The following is a 20,193-nucleotide window of genomic DNA, read 5'->3' as shown; positions in this document are numbered from 1 at the left end:
AAATTTAAACAATTTTTTAAGTGACGCTTCAATTTGTTACCTTGTATTAATTAGAATACGTTATCGGTATGTCAATAAAGAAATAAATGATAAAAAAGATATATTTTTAATCTAAACTTCTAAAGAATCAAAAAAAAATTAAATCTTATGTTTAAATAGAAGAAGTGTTTGAAAACCACTTCATGTATCGAACTGAAGAGGATCTCAACGTCCACTTATTACCGAGTTGTCAAACCCACAACAATGATTTGTTACTTTTCTTGTTTTAAAAACAAAAAAAAAGATCTCATTACACCAAATCGTATTTTACAGCGACAGAAAAGATTTCTTACATGATTTAGTATTCTTCAAAAAATCGAAAAAGAAACTTTTTCGACCACACGCCAATTTCTCCACGGCAATAAATATACAGTTTTCAAAGCGAGCCATTAAAGCGACAACGAAGTGCTATTAAGATAGCGTTAAGTTATTTTGTATTGTTTTTTGTTAAGAAATTAAGAAAATTGATGGCCGTAACACATTAATTCGAAATATTAGAATAGAAAAAAGCAAAAAGTTGATTTTAATGTATGGAATGTAACATTAAAGGTGCTAAAATGTTACTTCTGTTTTAAATTTATCTTTTTTAATATAAACAATATCAGAAATGAGGATGTAATAATCAAAATTTTTTAATTTTTTGAAAGATACATTTTTTTAAAATACATTTTGAAACAACGACTGCACATGATTAAATAAAACTTTATCGTATAGTTGACATATTATTGGATAAACATTAAAAACGAATGTTTTTGTGGTCATTGCCGTCGTGTACGTTTTACATTAGCAACTCATTCGAGCCGTTATTTATGCAAATACGCAATGTTTGTCACATTCGAGAGGTTACCAAGTATGTGACAAAAAAGATCTATTATTTAGAAGAAAAATGAACAATACTCGAAATAATTTAATACTTTGCACAAAAAATTGGGGTTCACCCATAAAAAATTGATAAATAACAACGGTAGTAATAAATAATGGAAACTTGTATGGTAAAGAGTTATCAAGTTGTTAAATTTTCGGGATACCACTCGTAAAAGAAATATTTATTGCTAAACCCTCTCGATCTGAAACATTTTACGACTTACAAAAGTCCAGATCTCCATAAATTCAAATTGTTACTATAATCGGGTGTTAAAATAAAAATAATGTCACCAATGCTAAAGTTAAGACAAACTTTTAATCAAAAATAAAAAATTTGAAATGTTTAAAATTCTTGTTTTGATAATAACAAACATGAAAATAAAAATATCAAAAACATCTTGTAAGCAATCCTTATTTTAGTTACTGATTAACCGTGAAGAAACCTAAAACGAACAAAAATTGACCTTAACCTATAACGAATCTGACATGTCCTGTAAACAAACAATTCCTTCCAAAATGATCCATTCTTTTTTAATTCCATTGTTTATCTCATCGATTTATCTGAAAACAACTACCTAATAAGTATTACAATATTGTTGTGATCTCAAGAACAAACAATTTTGAAATATCAAAATAATTTGGAGTTATTTTTAATGATGATGATGATTTCGCTAAAAGCTTCTCTTATAAAGACAATAAATGTGATTACTAAAACATTATTAAAACTTTATTTTTATTTGTAACCGAAAACGAATCGATGCCAACCGCTAATTAGACAAGGAAACCACTTCATCAACGACATCGTTAAATGGTAATATCCTACGAAACGGTAAGTTAAGAAAAATCTTGCGGAGAATTTCAAAAACGTATACACGTCTTTGCTCTGTTTTATTACACGTTTAAGTTCAAGGCGGATCATTGATATTTTATTCTATAACAAAAAAAATAGGAAAAAAAAACCTATATGTTATCCTGTTATCGATATGGTTCAGGATATGTTCTAATTTGAATAACTAAAGAACTAGTTATAGTGTAGTTATAAAATTATAATCAAATAAAAGTTTATTCGATTATATTTTCTTAATTTACGTCCAGTTGCAATTTTGTGTATTGATTCTTGATTTTTGGTTCGATTTTGCAAAACACTTAGTTGATTGCGATGGTCTATTCAAATGCTGAAATGGTCGATACAGCTCCTGGAAAATTTACACAGGATGATAAAAAACTTGTTACAGAGCACATAAATCGCATACCCCGAGAAAGGTCTCATTATTCGCGCGCAAAAAGTGATAAGGAATATATGAGTTCAGAATTAAATATCAACCGCCTTTATAAAACGTTCAAGCAGAAATATCCCCACAGCTTGGTCACTTATAAGTTTTACAGAAACGTATTAAAAACAGTCTTTCCAAATGTTTCATTTAGAGCACCTAGATGTGACACCTGTCGGAAATATGACAGAATTGCGAAATAAAAGCGCAGGTTGAAAGAAGGTCGGGTAGCAAAGGTAGAGTTGGATTTGCACCATCGAAATGCAGAAACAGCTACGATGCTCATGAAAAGGGACATCGCGTCATCGCAAGTACCAGGAAGCATAATGAGTGTGTTCTCAGTGGATTTGGAACAAGTCATATTCGTACCTACATTGACCCACTCTGACATGTTCTACTTAAGCCAACTTTCATGCTATAACTTAGAAATCGGCTTTGGGGATAGAAACCATTCATTCATGTGTCTTGCATATTACGCATCCTAAATATGGGCATTACAGAAAAAAGGAATGTTATTATTTGGAGCGATAACTGTACCGCCCAAAATAAAAACAGAATGGTTACGTGTTTGATTTACGTGTTTCTAGTGAGTTGTGGACTCTTTGACACCATCGAACATAGGTATCTTGTCAGTGAACATAGCTTCCTTCAGTGCGACAGAGATTTGCCTTGATTGAGATAAGAAAGCGTAAGTGTAATAAGCGTAAGCGTAATATAAATAATCAAAAAGCGTAGGGAATGTGTTTTTTAGAAAATAACGATCATACGAATTATCTCGTAGTTGGCTTCTGTTACAAAAAACTCTTCGCAGAAGCCAACTACGAGTTAATTCGTACATACCAAACACGTTTCGACTTGTCGCTTGATGCGTCTAACTTCGTCAGTAGAAAATCAGATATAGTGGAGTGCATTACGTTTTTACGTCTTTCTTGAGTGTGTATCTTTATAATTTTTATTTATAATTAATATTATTAATTAATTATAAATATCTCAATATGGATAAGAAACGACGGCGGACTGAAAAACAAGTTGATTTTTACGACAATCCCAGCGATTCACAATTGGACGAGGGTAGTAACGACAGTAGTGATTCCGAATTTTCTGAAAATTCAATGGACAGTGATTATGAAGTAGTCTCCGAAACTGAAGATAATAATGATGTGTCCGAAGCAAGCACATCAAGTACGGGTGACAATTTGTGGACAGAAATTCCACAAAACCCTGAATTATTTATTTTCCAAGAAAACGTTGGTTTTAAATTGGATACGACAAATCTTACAGTGCAAACGCTGGTAGACTTATTTTTTTCGGAGGGGTTTCTTGCATTATTGGTTGAGCAAACTAATTTATACGCTAAGCAAGACATTGCAAATCTTAAAAAGATAAAAAATCTAACAGGGCGTCACAGTGGATAGATGTAACAGTGTCAGAAATGAAAGTTTTTATTGCACTTTTGTTACAAATGGGCCCTTGTACATTTCCTTCAATAGAGCATTATTGGAGTAGAAATAAACTATATAATGTAATGTTTTGGCGATCGCATATGAGTCGAAATAGATTTCTATTGCTACTGCGTTATTTTCACTTAGTTGATAACTCAGTACCATCTTCTGATAGATTATATAAGGTAAGACCTATACTAAATCATTTCAATGATATTATGAGCCAAAACTACGTGCCAAATAAAAATATTTGTATTGATGAATCAATGCTGCTATGGCGTGGAAGATTATATTTTCGCCAATACATAAAAAATAAAAAACATAAATATGGTATCAAACTGTATGAATTATACGAGTCCGATGGTATTGTCATGAAAATAAGAATTTATAGCGGAAAATCTGAGAAAACTGATAGACTGATATAGTCTTACATTTAGCTGAAGATTATCTCGATAAGGGATATACACTACACATGGACAATTTTTATAATTCTGTTACACTTACAAAATTACTGACAACCCGAAAAACTTATGTATGTGAACTTTACGAAAGAACCGAAAGGAGAATCCCCAAGATGTGATAAATCGAAAGCTGAAAAAAGGGGAAGTTACATGGCAGCGAAACGATCCCGTTACTGTATGTAAATGGAAAGACAAACGAGAAGTCTTGATTATTTCAAACATGCATGTTGTTGAAATGGTGGAGGTATCCAATCGCAATGGTAAACTTTCGACGAAACCAAATATAATTCGAGATTATAATAAAGGAATGTCTGGATTTTTTTTCTCTGGATTGATCGATCAGATCAAATGCTGGCTTACTACACATGCCTAAGAAAAACTATTAGGTGGCCTAAAAAGGTTGCTTTACACATTATAGAAATATATATATACACAATGCGCATAAAATATTTCAAAAGATAACTGCATCTAAAATAAAACTAATAAAATTTTGGGAAGAATTTGTCATTGCGTTGATGGGAGAACAGTTTCAACCAGTTGCGGAGAAAATAAGATTGCAAAATCTTCATTATTTGGAGTGTATTCCACCCAGCGAGAAAAAAAAAGGCCCACAAAGCCATGTCGAATTTGTACTCAGGCTAAACAACGCCGAGAAACGCGTTATTTCTGCCCAGTTTGTGCGGAGAAACTAGCCCTTTGTGTGGAAGATTGTTTCAAAAAGTATCATAAACAATAAACGTATTATTTTGTATAAAGACAATAATGATTTTGTATAAATCAGATAGTACTATATTTTCTGTTCATTTATTAATAAATTTTCTGTTCATGGAAACATTTGTTTTTTTAAAATATAATGCTAACTGTACGGTTATGGAAAATAAACAAACTACGAGATAACTCGTACTTGGCGTCCTAGGCCAGAACGTACACTACGAGTTATCTCGTAGTTGGCAGTCAACGTGTTAAAAGAGGGAAAACCATGCAAGATCTAAAAAATAACCCAATTAACCAGGTACCAGACATAAATAAGGTCAGTGACAACAAAAAAAAAACACTTATAATCAATTATTTCTTATCTACAAGACTATGAACACCAACCTCATAGTCTTGTCCCGTTTAGATTTTTTTTAATTTTTTTAATTACATTCCAATTTTCATTTTTTTCTGTTGTTTTCGTCGTAGCATATTTAGGCGTAAGGCCAATAATATGTGTTAGATAATTATTTAGAAATAAAATCTGTCGTTTTGGTATGTGAAGGTTTTTTTTTAATTTCTACATTTTGGAACAATTTTGGCACTAAGCCCCTTTGTTACCTTTGCTCCTCTGTGTGAAATTATACAGGTGTGATTCCACATTTTAAGAAAAAGTTTAGAATTACAGTAATCAATCCCCAAGATGTGAGGAAGAGCTACAACCATATTCCGCTCACCCCAAAATACAACTTTTTATGACACAGTTTTCTCAATGTTAGAAAAACAGAAGCCTGACCACTTTCAATATAAAATAAATCTAAGAAAATGATAAATTCAACATCTTTAAGTAAACATTATCTATCTACATTTATATTAACAATTTAAAACCTGACAAATTAAAGTTTAAAGAAACTAATCTACACCGATAAGGATACGTTTAATTGATAAATAAGCTTTAATGTAATAATAACCTTAAATGTGGAATTTTATAGTTATTCTGATTAATATTCCAGTTATAAACAAGGCCAGACAATTAATTATCGTCGATTTTGTTACTTATTTTCATCTTTTTACAAAACGTTTATTTTTACGAGATAATCGGGAGGAGTAGCAGTTTAAATCGTGATTGATATCGTGCCAACGATGGACCAGGTTCGCAGCAGGTATTACCTGCTGAGTAAAGATGATCTCCGGACTAATTCTTAAGAGGTTCCCGGAGCGAGTTATAAGAACGGAACTGGTCCGGGCGCTCGCATTTGCCGATGAAAATTTGTCGGCGATTTTTGTTGTCGCAAAGACTTCTTCTTCTTTATCCTTAACGGTGTGTAGGCCGTGCTGGTCGATTTATTCACTGTGTTTTGTGTTTAACGTTTCATCTGGATTTCAGCATTGTTTCATAAACGGTTCGTATTTAATTTACATACAATTCTTTTGAACGGTACTTAACATTTACTTTTATTAAACGAGAATCCAAAAAGTCTTATAAATAATATAAAGCTTGAAATTGAAAAATATATCTCCTTAAAAAGTTAAAAGCAGCAATTTATAACTCTCGGTCTCATGAATGTAATTAATAACCACCATTTAGATAAATGTGTAAATTAATGGCGCCGTTTAAGAAAGAACAAATCGTTTTTTTCTAAGTTTAGTGTTTAACATGACATTAGAATTCAGATAGAAACTTTTAGCCACCGAAAATTGTGATTAATGGTGACCTTTTTCTTATTAGAATATTTCTTAAGAAATTATTAGCATTTTATGGATACATCAAAGAACACTTAGTAGCACTAATGGATTTGCTTCTCCACTTTTACCGATAAATCTTTTTAGCTTTTACACCGTATCTTTACATCTCTATTGTATAAGATTTTAACAAAGTGTAAATACCATATTTATGCAAATGATCTGCTTGAAATGGTTTAAAAAACTTTTATATTCCTAATCCAAATATAGGATTACCATTTAAGTTTAGTTACTTTCTTTACGACAGCCCATAATTCATATTTCGTGTAGTTTAGTGTCCATTATCGTTTAATAAATAAATCAAATATTAGTGAATAAACAAAACTGATTCATTGTGATATTTAAATATCCAAAAATTTGTTGCGGTTTTGTGTCATTTTAACCTTCTTATCGTATTCCGGGGTTGCTTATTCATTGTTTGTGTCTAGACCTACCTTGAAACGTTCCATGAATTTTAACAATTCGTCTTCGATTTGAATATTGGTCAGTGGCACTCACGTACCAATGTGATGGATTTTTAGGCGGTATCCAATGTTATTAGAAGAAACATTTACCATTCGACTTCCGATTCGATCGAACGTTCAAATTTAATTTTTGTGTATCTTTTTTTCTTATAGATTTGCTGTTAAATGGGGGTTTAGTAAACATATAGTGAATAAGAAGTTTTCATGAATATGAAGCCACATATAACGGTAAGTAAATCAGATTTCTTTATATTTTTTTATTTTTTAATTAAAATTTTAAAAATATGTATACTACCGAAAAAGAACTGTAGTGTCAATGACATTAATAAAACTGGTTTTAAACTCAACAACAACACCACACATCATGTATTTAAAACAACTCTTATTAATTGGAAATTGTTAATTTTTCTAGTACATTAAACTTGACTGAACGTTCCACGATAAAGACTTGAATTGAACTGCATGGAAAATGCAACATCTAATACAGCTGAAAAAGTAACAACTTTCACTCGTCTATTACTTATAGTTTATCATAATATAAAGCGATTCTTAATATTCTTCTTCTCGTTTACGATTTCTTGAATAAAAAAAAATATTTATGGTTAGACGAATAAAACAATTTTCAACTCTTCAATTTGTGTTGCTCTGTTTTATATCATTTACCGTGTAATGCAACAACATTCTGTTTCTTGGAGCCTTTAATAATCATACACTCAACAAACATGTTTCTGTTCGCACATGTAACTGTTACATTGTCTTTTTTTTTTCCATGTAGAAGTACGAGAATCAAAGAGAAACACGTAGGTTAAGTTAAGTTAATGCATAATATCTGATTTGTATGCAGCTTCCTTGCAAACTTTGTCTGATTGTTTTTCTTTGACACATAAAATACCAAGGTGCAATATTCTTTATTAAAAGCAAATATGGAGAAATACAAAGTTTCCTACTATTTTCTGCTAGAGTGTTTAGCTAACGAAATACTCGTGAAAAAAATTTTATTGTTATTCTGCTGATTTTATCGAAAAAAATGTCGTAAAAGTTAAAGTACTACAAAGTTGTTTATTTAAACTTAATACATATACTGGTAAAATGGACAACTTTGACTTCCCATCTTTGTTTCATCTCCGCCCAATCTGCTTTTTATATTTTTTTTCTACCATCAGAATTCTTCTAATCATTTAGGTTTTTGTGTTCAGTCTCTTTTTGTATTATCTTCTTTTCTGTCCATTCCCATTTTTCCTACTAACTAACCTTCTTTTTTCAGTCTTTCTCTTCTCTCCTTACTTCCTTCCTTGCCTTTATAAGAATTTCTTCTTTCATTCCCTTTCTTTTATTAACAATGATTTTCAGTTTCCATCCTTTCTTTAGTCTCTTTTTTCTCTTTTGAGTCACTTTCTCTTATTAATAGCCTTTTTTCAGTTTTCTCTTCTCTGTTTAGTCCCTTTCTTGCCTCTTTTTTTTATTAACAGCATTCTTAATGTCCATTTCGTCTATATCTTTTATTACTAATTTCTTTCCAATCTCAATTCTTTCTGCCCAATTTATTTTTAATTTTGCAAGTTTCTTTCTTCTATCAACAACCTTTTTCATCTCCATCCCTTCTATTTAGTCTTCCTGCTCACTTTAATCTCTTTCTTCTATTAATAGTTTTTTTCCAGTCTGTCTTTATAGTCGTTTTACGGGTTCCATCATCTCTGTCCAATCTCTTTAGATCTTTTTCTTCTGTATTCAGTCTCATTATTTTATTTTCAGTGTCGCTCTTTCCTACCCAATCTATTTCTTCTATTAAAAATCTTTTCTCAAATCTCTTTTGTCTATTACTAATCCTTTTTTGGTCCTCCCCGTCTCTTTCCAGTCTCTTTCTTTTACTAATAATGTTTTTCTTATTTTCCTCCATTCTGTCTAGTCTCCTTTCGATATTAATAGTCTTTTTCCAGTCTTTCCCTTCTCTATCTAGTTGTTTTCTTGCCTTTATAGGCTCATTCCAGACTCCCTCGTTTCAAATAATCTCCTTCTTTTCATACCGTTTTCTGCCTTTCTGTTTTTAAAGTGTCTTTTTATTAAAAGTTTTCTGCAAGTTATCTTCCTTTCTGTCCAGGCTTTTTATTCTCTTTCTAATCTCTTTCTCTTACTACCAACCTTTTTCCAAACTCCCTTATCTTTGCCAAGATTCTTATTGCCAACAAATTATTTCTTTAGGTCGTTTTCTCCTATTATTACTCGTCATCAAATTTTCTTTTTCTAGTCAACCTCTTTCATCGTTTTCCAGTGTCCTCCTTTAATTAACAGTCTATTACAAGTTTTCATCCTATTAATAATCCTTTCACAGTATTCCTATTCTTTTTTAATCTTTTTATGAATTTTCAGGTTTTCTACCATATACCAGCCTCCGTGTCTTTTCAGTATGTTTAGTCCGTTATATCCACCACACTTGTTACCAATCTGTTTCAAGTTGTATTTTTCCCTGTGTATATTACAGTTCTTTTTGAATTATAGTAAGCCAAACCATGGGCAATACATAATTGATTATTCTATTAAGGGCTTCAAACATGGTGATTGAATAGAACTTACCAAACATTTTTTTGCCACATACATTCATTCCTTTGATCAAAATTTTGAGAACCATATTTATCATTCAATATCCTCATTCTTCTTCTCACAAACTAATAAACCACCCTCACTTTCATCAATACTCCCTTCATGTTACATTTTATCAAATTCGGGATATTCGAAATCACTCATTAAATGAGTTAGCTAGGTAAAGCGTGGAACCCGCCACGATCAATTTAAACACCTAAAATAATGAATGGGTTTCACCTTACATTTATGTGACAACCTTGATAAAAACAGATAAAAACTCAATATATGTATAAAAATGTTATAAATCACTTGTTTATAGATTATTGATTTCTCATAAAAAAAAAGTACAATTCATTCCATATTTTTCATTCATAACTGAATTTGATATTTTACTATTAATAAGTATTTTACTTAATCTGGGATTTTCTATTAACTCTGACTCATTCCGCTTTAATTTTAACAAAATCGTTTTTTGATTGATGTTTGATATGAGGCGCCCAAAATAATTCCGTGCTATTAAAATTATAACACATGCGATGAAAAATAACATGAAGTAATACTTATAATATATGTTCAACAGCCAACATATGATATGCAACAATAACTGCTATATTACAATTTTATTTCAGTTTTGTATTCTTGTGGCATTATGCTGCCTAACCCCATCAAATCAAAGATCGTTTAGAAGGAAAAGAAATCTTCATGAACCTCCAAGAGGAACACAAGTTTTTCTTCGAAATGCTGTTGAAAGCCCTCCGTTAGTATCCCAAAGTGATAAAAACTTGGAAAAGTATGAAGAAGAATACGGATCAAAATCTTTGCCTTTACGTACAGCCGTTGAAAGTATTCCCGATGCGTAAGTTTAATTACTAATTAGAATTTATAGATGCAATAACAAAAATCTTGTAGAGCACAAACTTCTAAACGGCTACCTTTAAGAGATGCCGTTGAAAAGCGACCACCTCCAGACGAAGCCGATCTTGATGAAAATGCTGTTCCAACTGAACAACTTTGGCAGCCTTATAACAATAATCCATTTTTAACTAGAACAACATACATACCTTTAAAACAGTTTCAAAATATAGCAAATTTTGAAGCTTCCGTTCAACAAAATTTTAGGAGAGGAATTTTTAACCCTTACTATAGACCGACGAGAGGAATATCAGGGAAAAGTGATTTTTTTCGTAATGAACAATACAGAATTCAAGTAAAATCAGGTATTTATAACAATTTTAATCACACATCTTTAAATCGGCACAAAACATATAATTCTAGATCTTCACTCATCTAAACCGAGTGAAAAGAAAATTATATGCTACATAAACAGTGAAGCTGTAAATCGACGATCACCAATGACATTCGTTCCAACGGATTTGGATTCATCCGGAGATATTTGTACTCACGTTATCTACGCCTATGCAACAATCGACTCAAAAACTTTTGAAGTTAAACCTAAAGATGACGAGTATGATATTATTCAAGGTGGTTACAAATCCGTTCGTCAACTTAAATACAAAAATTCAAACTTAAAAACACTTATTTCTATTCGTGGAAGTACTAATGGTGTTAACGAATTCAATAATATGGCTAAATCTTCAGCTGGACGTAAAGCTTTCATTAAATCGGTTCTATCATTTTTGGAACATTATGGTTTTGATGGTGTGGATCTTCAATGGACGTATCCCGGTGGCGAATCAATTAAAACTGAAAATTGCGATCGCACCACTTTTAAATATTTGCTGGAAGAGTTAAATGAAACTTTTGAACCGATGGGGTACATTTTAAGTGTTGCTGTTCCCGCATCTAGATTTAAGGTTGAGGATGGATTCGATGTCAAAACTTTAGATAAAACTGTATCTTTCGTTAATCTTCTTGCTTATGATTTCCATAAAGAAAGAGATCCCATTGCTGATCATGCTGCTAATTTGTATATTCGTCCGTATGATAAAGGACTTGATATTTTTACAAATGTCGTTAGTACTTACTTAATGCTTAATTAAATTTGTTTGAAATTATTTTATTTTAGGATTATTCTGTAACATATTGGATAAAGAAGGGAATGTCGCCTGAAAAAATCGTTTTGGGAATTCCGTTCTTTGGACGATCATTTACTTTGCAATATAAGAATAATACACGAATTCGGGCACCTATTTTAGGCTTGGGTAGAGAAGGTTATTACACGAGAGAAGCTGGATTTTTGGCTTACTATGAAATATGTGATAAAATTGTAAATGAAGGAATAAATGTACAAAGGGATTCAACAGGCGCGCCTTATATTGTGGTTGGAAATCAATGGATTGGGTTTGAAGATCCTGAAAATATTCGAAAAAAGGTTGCGTAAATGATTTAATTTTAATTTAATTCTCTGATTTAATCAATTCTTAGATATCTTATGTGAATGAAAAAAAATTGGGTGGGGTCTATACTTGGTCAGCAGATTTAGACGATTTTAAAGGACTCTGTGGGGAAAAATGGCCTTTACTCAACACCATAGCAAAAAATTTGAAAGGTAATCAACACCACCAAATATATTTAAAAATTTATTTAAAAATTTGTTTTTCAGGTCTTTCAGAATATAAAAGATTAGGAGCTTATTCTTGTACTATTAAAGATGGAACATTTAATAATCGCGAAAACTGCAAAAAATTTTATTTTTGTAATCAAGGTCTAAAATATGAAGGAGAATGTAAAGACGGTAAATTATTCAACCCCAAAGATGGTCGTTGTTTGTATATGAGCCCAAATTTATGCTTACCTTACGAAGAAAACTTTGTCGAGAAACGCACAGATGATCTATTAAGCGATCATGTAAAACAAAAACTCGTTGAAGATAAACAAAAAGTTGTATGTTATTTCACTAACTGGGCGTTTTATCGTAAAGATGGAAAGTTTGTCCCAGAAAACATCGACAGGAGTTTATGTTCCCATATTATTTATGCTTTTGCAAGTTTAGATGCGGAATCGTTAATGTTGAAGGCTTTTGATCCATGGGCTGATATCGATAACAGTTATACAAAAAAAAATTTTCTTGTAATATTTATTAACAAAAATAATTTTTAGATCTTTACGAAAGAATTACTTCAATACCTGACGTCACATCAATGTTGTCGCTGGGTGGATGGACCGATTCAACCGGAAATAAATATTCCAGACTCGTACAAGATATGACTGCAAGAAGAAAATTCGTATTAGGAGTTGTAGATTTCTTAAAAAAATATGGATTTAATGGTCTTCATTTAGACTGGAATTATCCCGTTTGTTGGCAGAGTAATTGCCAAAAAGGACCAGCTTCCGACAGGAATAATTTTAACAAGCTTGTAGAGGTAAGAACGTACCAAAAATTAAACTTGTTTTTTGATATACTCATTTAAGGAGTTACGCCGAGAATTTGACCAACAAACTCCAAGGATGGTACTTGCCGTTGCGATTTCGGGTTACCGAGAAGTTATAGATGCAGCATATAACATCCCTGCACTTTCTAGACATTTGGATTTCATGTCTGTAATGACTTATGATTACCACGGAAGTTGGGAAAAAGAAACTGGTCATGTTAGTCCACTTTATGAAGTTTCCGGAGATCGCTATCCACAATACAACACAGTAAAAAATATAATTATTATAATAAATCGTTCTATTTTAGTTCATTACAGAATTACACCATCAATTATTTGGTACAATTAGGAGCACCTCGTGAAAAATTGCTACTTGGTATTCCTTTTTACGGACAATCATTCACGTTATCTCAACAACACAGAAATCAACTTCATTCCCCATCAATTGGACCGGGCGAACCAGGAGATTGCACTAATCAACCGGGAATGTTAGCTTTCTACGAGATTTGTTCAAAAATTCGAAATGATCGATGGATTACGATTAGCGACCGCATGTCTGGTACATACGCTTACAAAGTCGACCAGTGGGTTGGTTATGATGATGTTGCCGCCGTCGAAGAAAAAGCTAAATATGCCAGATCAAACAATTTGGGAGGCGCGGTTGCGTGGACCATTGATTTAGATGACTTCAACAATGATTGCTGCGAAGGAACATTCCCACTTCTCAAAGCTATTAATAGAGGACTTGGAAGAATTTCGGTTCCCTTAGAAAATGATTGCACTAAACCACCCGTACCAGTTACTCCAACAGCTCCGATTACAACCACAGGAATTGATTCTGGTGCTGTAACTACATCTCCAACGTGGTCTGAAATAACAACTAAAGTTACAACCACATCTCCTTGGTGGACGCCATCGAGCACCGTTATTACAAGTACTACGACTAAAACACCAACTACATCTCCTTGGTGGATATCATCGAGCACAACAACTCAAAAAACAACCACTCCCCACGGAGTAGTTCGACCACCTACAACTACACCTTTCGAGAAACCTAAATGCAACATCGGAGAGTATTTCCGAGATCCTAAAGACTGCAATTCTTATTATAGATGTGTTCAGGGAGAGTTAGAGAAAATGAGTTGCGCTGGTAATTTACACTGGAACAGTAATAGGGGTATTTGCGATTGGCCAGCTTCTGCACAATGTGTTTTAGAAGGTAACGTATAATATTCTTAAATAAAAGAAAATGCCATAAATTTTTAATAGCCGTTGAGGATGATCCAATTGAAGTGGTAACAACTCCTACTACATCAAAACGTCCATGGGATGAATGGACTACCACCAAAAAGAAACCAACAAGACAATCAACAACAATTAAAACCACCCCAAGAATTACAACTACTCCAACCCCAATCACTACCACAACCGAAAAACAAGCTAATAATGAGTTAGATCAATGCGTTGATGGACAATATTACCCACATAAAGAATGTCACAAATTCTTTGTTTGTGTAAATAATCGTCCAGTTACACAATTATGTGGGCCTGGTTTGGTGTGGAATGTAGAACATAATAGATGTGATTGGAAACATTCAACTAGTTGTGGTGAAAGGGAAGCTTATTGGAGCTCCAATCAACAACTTATTCACAGTAAATTGATTTACTTAATTTGTAATTTGATAAACTTTTAGTAATTTTTAGGAGATGAACAAAAACCTTACACTAGTTGCAGTGGAGGAGCATTTGCAGCGTATGCTGGCGATTGTACGAAATATTTAATATGTTTATGGGGGAAATTTGAGGAGTTTCAATGTGCCGAAGGATTGTATTGGAATGATGTAAATATTTAAATCTTTTATAGAATTTTTTTTGCAATTTTTTTATCCTTAGGATAAAAAAGTTTGCGATTGGCCAGATAAAGCGAGATGCAACCCTGATACATCAGAAGTAATTGAACCAGGTTTAGATGGAAATCCCGATTTACCAGAAAGTTCTGCCAAACCGCCTATTTCCCAACCAATAACTCGCCCAACAACGCCTGTTCCAACAACAACAACTGTAGAAATTCCTCAAGAACCTTTACCAAAACTATCTGGATATTTCAAAATTGTTTGTTATTTCACCAATTGGGCTTGGTATAGAAGAGGAGTTGGCAAATACACTCCAGCTGATATTAATCCAGATCTTTGTACACATATTGTTTACGGATTCGCAGTATTGGATTATGAAAATTTGATTATTAAACCTCACGATTCATGGGCAGATTTTGATAATAGTAAAAATTTTTTATTGTGAAATTTTTCATAAATGATCTATGTTGTTATTGTTGCAGAATTTTATGAAAAAGTGGTTGAATATAAGAGGAAAGGGAAAAAAGTTTCTTTAGCGATAGGCGGATGGAATGATTCACAGGGTGATAAATATTCGCGTTTGGTCAACAATCCATCCGCAAGGGCGCGGTTTATCAAACACGCAATAGAATTTTTAGAAAAATACGAATTCGACGGCTTAGATTTAGATTGGGAATATCCAAAATGCTGGCAAGTAGATTGTAATAAAGGTCCAGATTCTGATAAGGCTGCGTTTGCTGCTTGGACCACCGAATTAAGACAAGCGTTCGAGCCTAGAGGTCTTCTTTTATCAGCTGCTGTCTCACCAAGCAAAACAGTTATAGATGCCGGTTATGATGTCCCTACCATTGGAAAGAATTTAGATTGGGTTGCTGTGATGACTTACGATTACCACGGACAATGGGATAAGCGAACTGGACATGTTGCTCCAATGTATTTACATCCTGAAGATGACGTAGTTTACTTTAATAGCGTAAGTCAATAAAATGGTTATTTTCATTTTAATCGTAACAATTTAATTGAATTGCTTAGATTATCAAATTTATCTAGAAACACTTATAATTTTATATTAGTAACAGATTTATTACGAAATAATTTTATCTACTTATTTGCTTCATTTTTTCGTCGTATTATTAATCACCTATTGATCAAGTTAATCACTCGATCCAAAAATAAATAATAAATATAAAATACGGTTCAATAAACCGAATGATTTTATCTATTTTTTTATCCGTTCTTATTTAGAATTTTACAATTAATTATTGGATTGATCAAGGAGTTCCAAGAAGAAAGATTGTAATGGGCATGCCAATGTATGGTCAAGCTTTTCAATTGGAAAAAGCCGATAACCACGGCTTGAATGCTCCAGCACCAGGACCTGGTCAAGCTGGAGAATTCACTAGAGCCGCTGGTTTCTTAGCCTATTATGAAATTTGTCATAAAGTAAAGAACGAAGGTTGGACTGTGGTCCAAGATCCCAAACGACGCATTGGGCCGTATGCATACAAAGGCAACCAATGGGTCTCATACGATGATAAAGAAATGATTCAATTGAAATCGGAATTCATTCGAAATAATGATTTAGGTGGTGGTATGATTTGGGCACTCGATTTGGACGATTTTAACAATAGGTGAGTAATGTTTACTATGTAACCAAAATATTTTGTATTATCTATTTCAATTGACAAAATATTGTTGTAATCATTTTTGAATTTCCCTTTCAATTTCATTTCCCCGTTATTAAATGTGTAACAATACTTAGAATTTTACATTATCTTAAACAAATAATATTCTCATCCTATTGACATTGTGTATATAAAAGACAACGTTTGAGGACCAATTCATGTATTGTACAAAAGCGAAAATGAAAACAGTATTTATTTTAACGCTAATAATATTCATTAGGTGTGGAGAAGGAAAACATCCTCTTCTAAAAACGATTAGAAGAGTATTAGCCGAACCTGGTTCAGGATATGTTGAAGTACCACAGCCACCAAGTGTACCTGTAGCGGATGACCTCCCAGATCAAATCGATGAAGGCCCAGTGCCAGATATTCCACATTCCACGACAGCACCAAGTATTGTTGATCACAATTCCGAATACAAAGTGGTTTGCTACTTTACCAATTGGGCCTGGTACAGACAAGGTGTTGGTAAATACTTACCAAGTGATATAGATCCAGATTTGTGTACCCACATTGTTTATGGATTCGCTGTTTTAAATGGAGATCAAAAAGTTATAAAGCCACATGATACTTGGGCAGATTTTGATAACAGTAAGTGAAAAATGCATCTTATTTTCCATTTTTAATTTAAATTATTATTCTAGAATTCTACGAAAAAGTAACTGCTCTTAAAGCTAAAGGAATAAAAGTTTTAATCGCTATTGGAGGATGGAACGATTCAGCCGGCGATAAATATTCGAAATTAGTAAACAATCCATCATCAAGGAAAAGATTCATTACAGACGTCGTTGAATTCATCAAAGCCAACAATTTCGACGGTCTCGATTTGGACTGGGAATATCCGAAATGTTGGCAAGTTGACTGCAATAAAGGCCCTCATTCGGATAAACCAGCTTTCGCTGAATTTGTGAAAGAATTAAGGGAAGCTTTTACCCCGCACGGATGGTTACTATCAGCGGCTGTATCTCCTAGTCGAAGAGTTATTGATGCGGGATATGAAGTACCTGTTCTTTCTCAGTATTTAGATTGGATTGCGGTTATGTGTTACGATTACCACGGACAATGGGATAAAGTAACCGGGCATGTTGCACCAATGTATGCTCATCCTGACGATATAGACGCAACATTTAATACGGTACTTCACCACTAGGTGATTTTGATACATGTGTTGCTATAAAAAACTTAATTTGTAGAACTTCACAATTCATTATTGGATTGAACAAGGAGCCGACCCCAAAAAATTAGTGTTAGGAATGCCAATGTACGGTCAATCATTTTCACTGGCAGATAATTCTGACAACGGATTAAATGCACCCACATATGGTGGAGGAGAAGCCGGAGAAGAAACTAGAGCAAGAGGATTCTTATCTTACTACGAAGTACCACCATTAGCATTTAATTTAAAAAAATTTAATTTTAATCCATTTTCTTTTAGATTTGTTCCAACATTCAAAATAAAGGTTGGACTGTAATTCGTGATAAGAAAATGCGAATTGGGCCGTACGCTTACCAAAGGGACCAATGGGTGTCTTTTGATGATATAGACATGATCAGACATAAATCGCAATTTATCAAAGATTTGGGATTAGGTGGTGGAATGATATGGGCTTTAGATTTAGATGATTTCAAAAATATTTGCGGCTGCGAAAACTATCCCCTTTTGAGAACCATCAACAGAGTTCTTAGAAACTACACTGTCCCCGCTCCGAGTTGTTTGCTTGGTGGACCAGGGGTTATTATTCCTGAAAAAGAAAAATCAACCACCCAAAAACCAATTGATTATCAACCCAGTTCTCAAAAACCTATAGATACAACAACCACAAGTTGGCAAAGTTCAATGAACACGGGAATGAAGTGCACTGGACTGTTTCAATCTCACGAAAGTAGTTGCCAACACTATTATTTGTGTAATCAGGGCGAATTAGTTTTACAAAAATGCGCTGAGGGTTTATACTGGAATAAAGATCATTGTGATTGGCCTGAAAATACAGCTTGTCACCCTGATGGAACTACCATTAATCCTCCAGTAACTGAAGAGCCGACTACTATCTCACCAGATTTACCTGTGATAACAACTAGCCATAAACCATCTCAACCAGGCACGACCCCATCAATTCCAAGTGAAGATGGGTATAAAGTCGTTTGTTACTTCACCAATTGGGCATGGTATAGGTAAGATAATTAAAACATCTTTAAATTTGAAAATTAAGATATACAATATTTTAATCAATTTAGACAAGGAGATGGAAAATACATGCCATCAGACATAGATGATACTTTATGTACTCATATCAATTATGGATTTGCAGTTTTAGATCCAAATGATTTAGTTATAAAACCTCACGATACTTGGGCTGATATTGATAATGGTAATCTTTATATTATTTTAACTAAAAAAATGTAACATTTTTATTTAAAATTTTAGAATTCTACAATAGAGTTACCGCCTATAAAATCAAAGGAATCAAAGTTTTGATAGCATTGGGTGGGTGGAATGATTCCTTAGGGAACAAATATTCAAAATTAGTAGCTAGTCCGGAAGCAAGACGTCGTTTCATCGAACACGCAATTCAATTCATCACCAAATGGAACTTTGATGGATTAGATTTAGATTGGGAGTATCCCAAATGTTGGCAAGTTGATTGTAACCAAGGTCCCGATGCTGATAAAGAAAATTTTGCTATTTTCTTAAGAGAATTAAGCGAAGCTTTCAAACCAAGGGGATGGCTATTAACTGCTGCTGTTTCTCCAAGTAAAATGGTAATCGATGCTGGTTACGATGTACCGGCCTTAAATCAATATTTGGATTGGATCGCTGTAATGACCTATGATTATCATGGCCAATGGGATAAGAAAACTGGACATGTAGCTCCGCTATATTATTATCCAGGAGATACTTATGATTATTTCAATGCTGTAAGAATGCATACATATTATAAAAGAAATTTGACTGATTGGTTTTTTTTTTGTTTAGAACTTTACATTAAATTACTGGATTGAACAAGGCGCTGATCCGAAGAAAATCATCATGGGCATGCCGCTTTATGGACAAAGTTTCTCTTTGGCAGACACAAAAAAACATGGTTTAAATGCTCTCTCTTACGGACCTGGAGAAGCGGGTGAATTTACCCGTGCTGGAGGATTCCTAGCATTCTACGAGATTTGCGAACGAGTAAAACGACAATCTTGGAATGTTGTTCGAGATCCTTTAGGAAGAATTGGACCATATGCTTATAGTGGAAATCAATGGGTTTCCTATGACGATATTTCAGAAATCAAACGAAAGGTAATACTTTAATTAACCCATAAATTCAAATTTATTTCTTTCTTTTTGTTATAGTCTCAATTTGTAAAACAAATGAACTTGGGAGGTGGAATGGTTTGGGCTTTGGATCTCGACGATTTTAGAAATAGATGTGGATGTGGAAAACATCCACTTTTGAAAATGATGAACCACGAACTTAGAGGCGTTAATTTAGAAACGACTATCGACAATTGCACATAATTACTAGTTTTTAAGAATACCGAAGCTTTTTTATACTTTAGTGTATCGTTTGATGACTATTGAATGTGATGCGTTTACAATATTTTTTTCTTCTTCCAGATGTATTATGAATTGAAACGTTTAGGAAGGATTGTGAAAATATTTTTTGTGTATGATTTTATGTATAAGTTAATTAATAAGTTGAAAACATGAATTTTTTTGGTACTATTTCCTACTTTAAGAGAATTGTGATTTTATTAATAAAGAATCACTTTTTTGTAC

At 33.1% G+C, this 20,193-nt stretch overlaps 1 protein-coding gene across 2 annotated transcripts; it reads left to right on the top strand.

Annotated features, from left to right (window-relative positions):
• The first annotated feature begins 5,967 nt into the window (after positions 1–5,967).
• On the top strand, positions 5,968–20,192 carry LOC111426962 (probable chitinase 10). 2 transcript variants are annotated; one of them, XM_023061887.2, is made up of 24 exons: positions 5,968–6,173; positions 7,131–7,205; positions 10,187–10,413; positions 10,467–10,774; positions 10,833–11,530; positions 11,584–11,889; positions 11,943–12,066; positions 12,121–12,564; positions 12,618–12,880; positions 12,930–13,157; positions 13,208–14,108; positions 14,159–14,542; positions 14,594–14,730; positions 14,783–15,167; positions 15,225–15,715; positions 15,988–16,373; positions 16,648–17,018; positions 17,072–17,562; positions 17,621–17,806; positions 17,863–18,599; positions 18,663–18,796; positions 18,853–19,343; positions 19,402–19,713; positions 19,768–20,192. In XM_023061887.2, exons 2-24 carry the CDS (start codon positions 7,182–7,184, stop codon positions 19,930–19,932), a joined length of 8,193 nt encoding a protein of 2,730 aa, XP_022917655.2. In that variant the 5' UTR covers positions 5,968–6,173; positions 7,131–7,181; the 3' UTR covers positions 19,933–20,192. The 2 variants fall into 2 exon arrangements, with proteins under 2 accessions (XP_022917655.2, XP_022917654.2); XM_023061886.2 differs by having other exon boundaries at positions 11,943–12,564.
• Position 20,193: the final 1 nt, after the last annotated feature.

Source organism: Onthophagus taurus, chromosome 2, assembly GCF_036711975.1.
Source record: "Onthophagus taurus isolate NC chromosome 2, IU_Otau_3.0, whole genome shotgun sequence".
NCBI lineage: Eukaryota > Metazoa > Arthropoda > Insecta > Coleoptera > Scarabaeidae > Onthophagus > Onthophagus taurus.
Note: the sequence above shows the minus strand (reverse complement) of the source record. Positions and strands in the feature narration are given on the sequence as shown.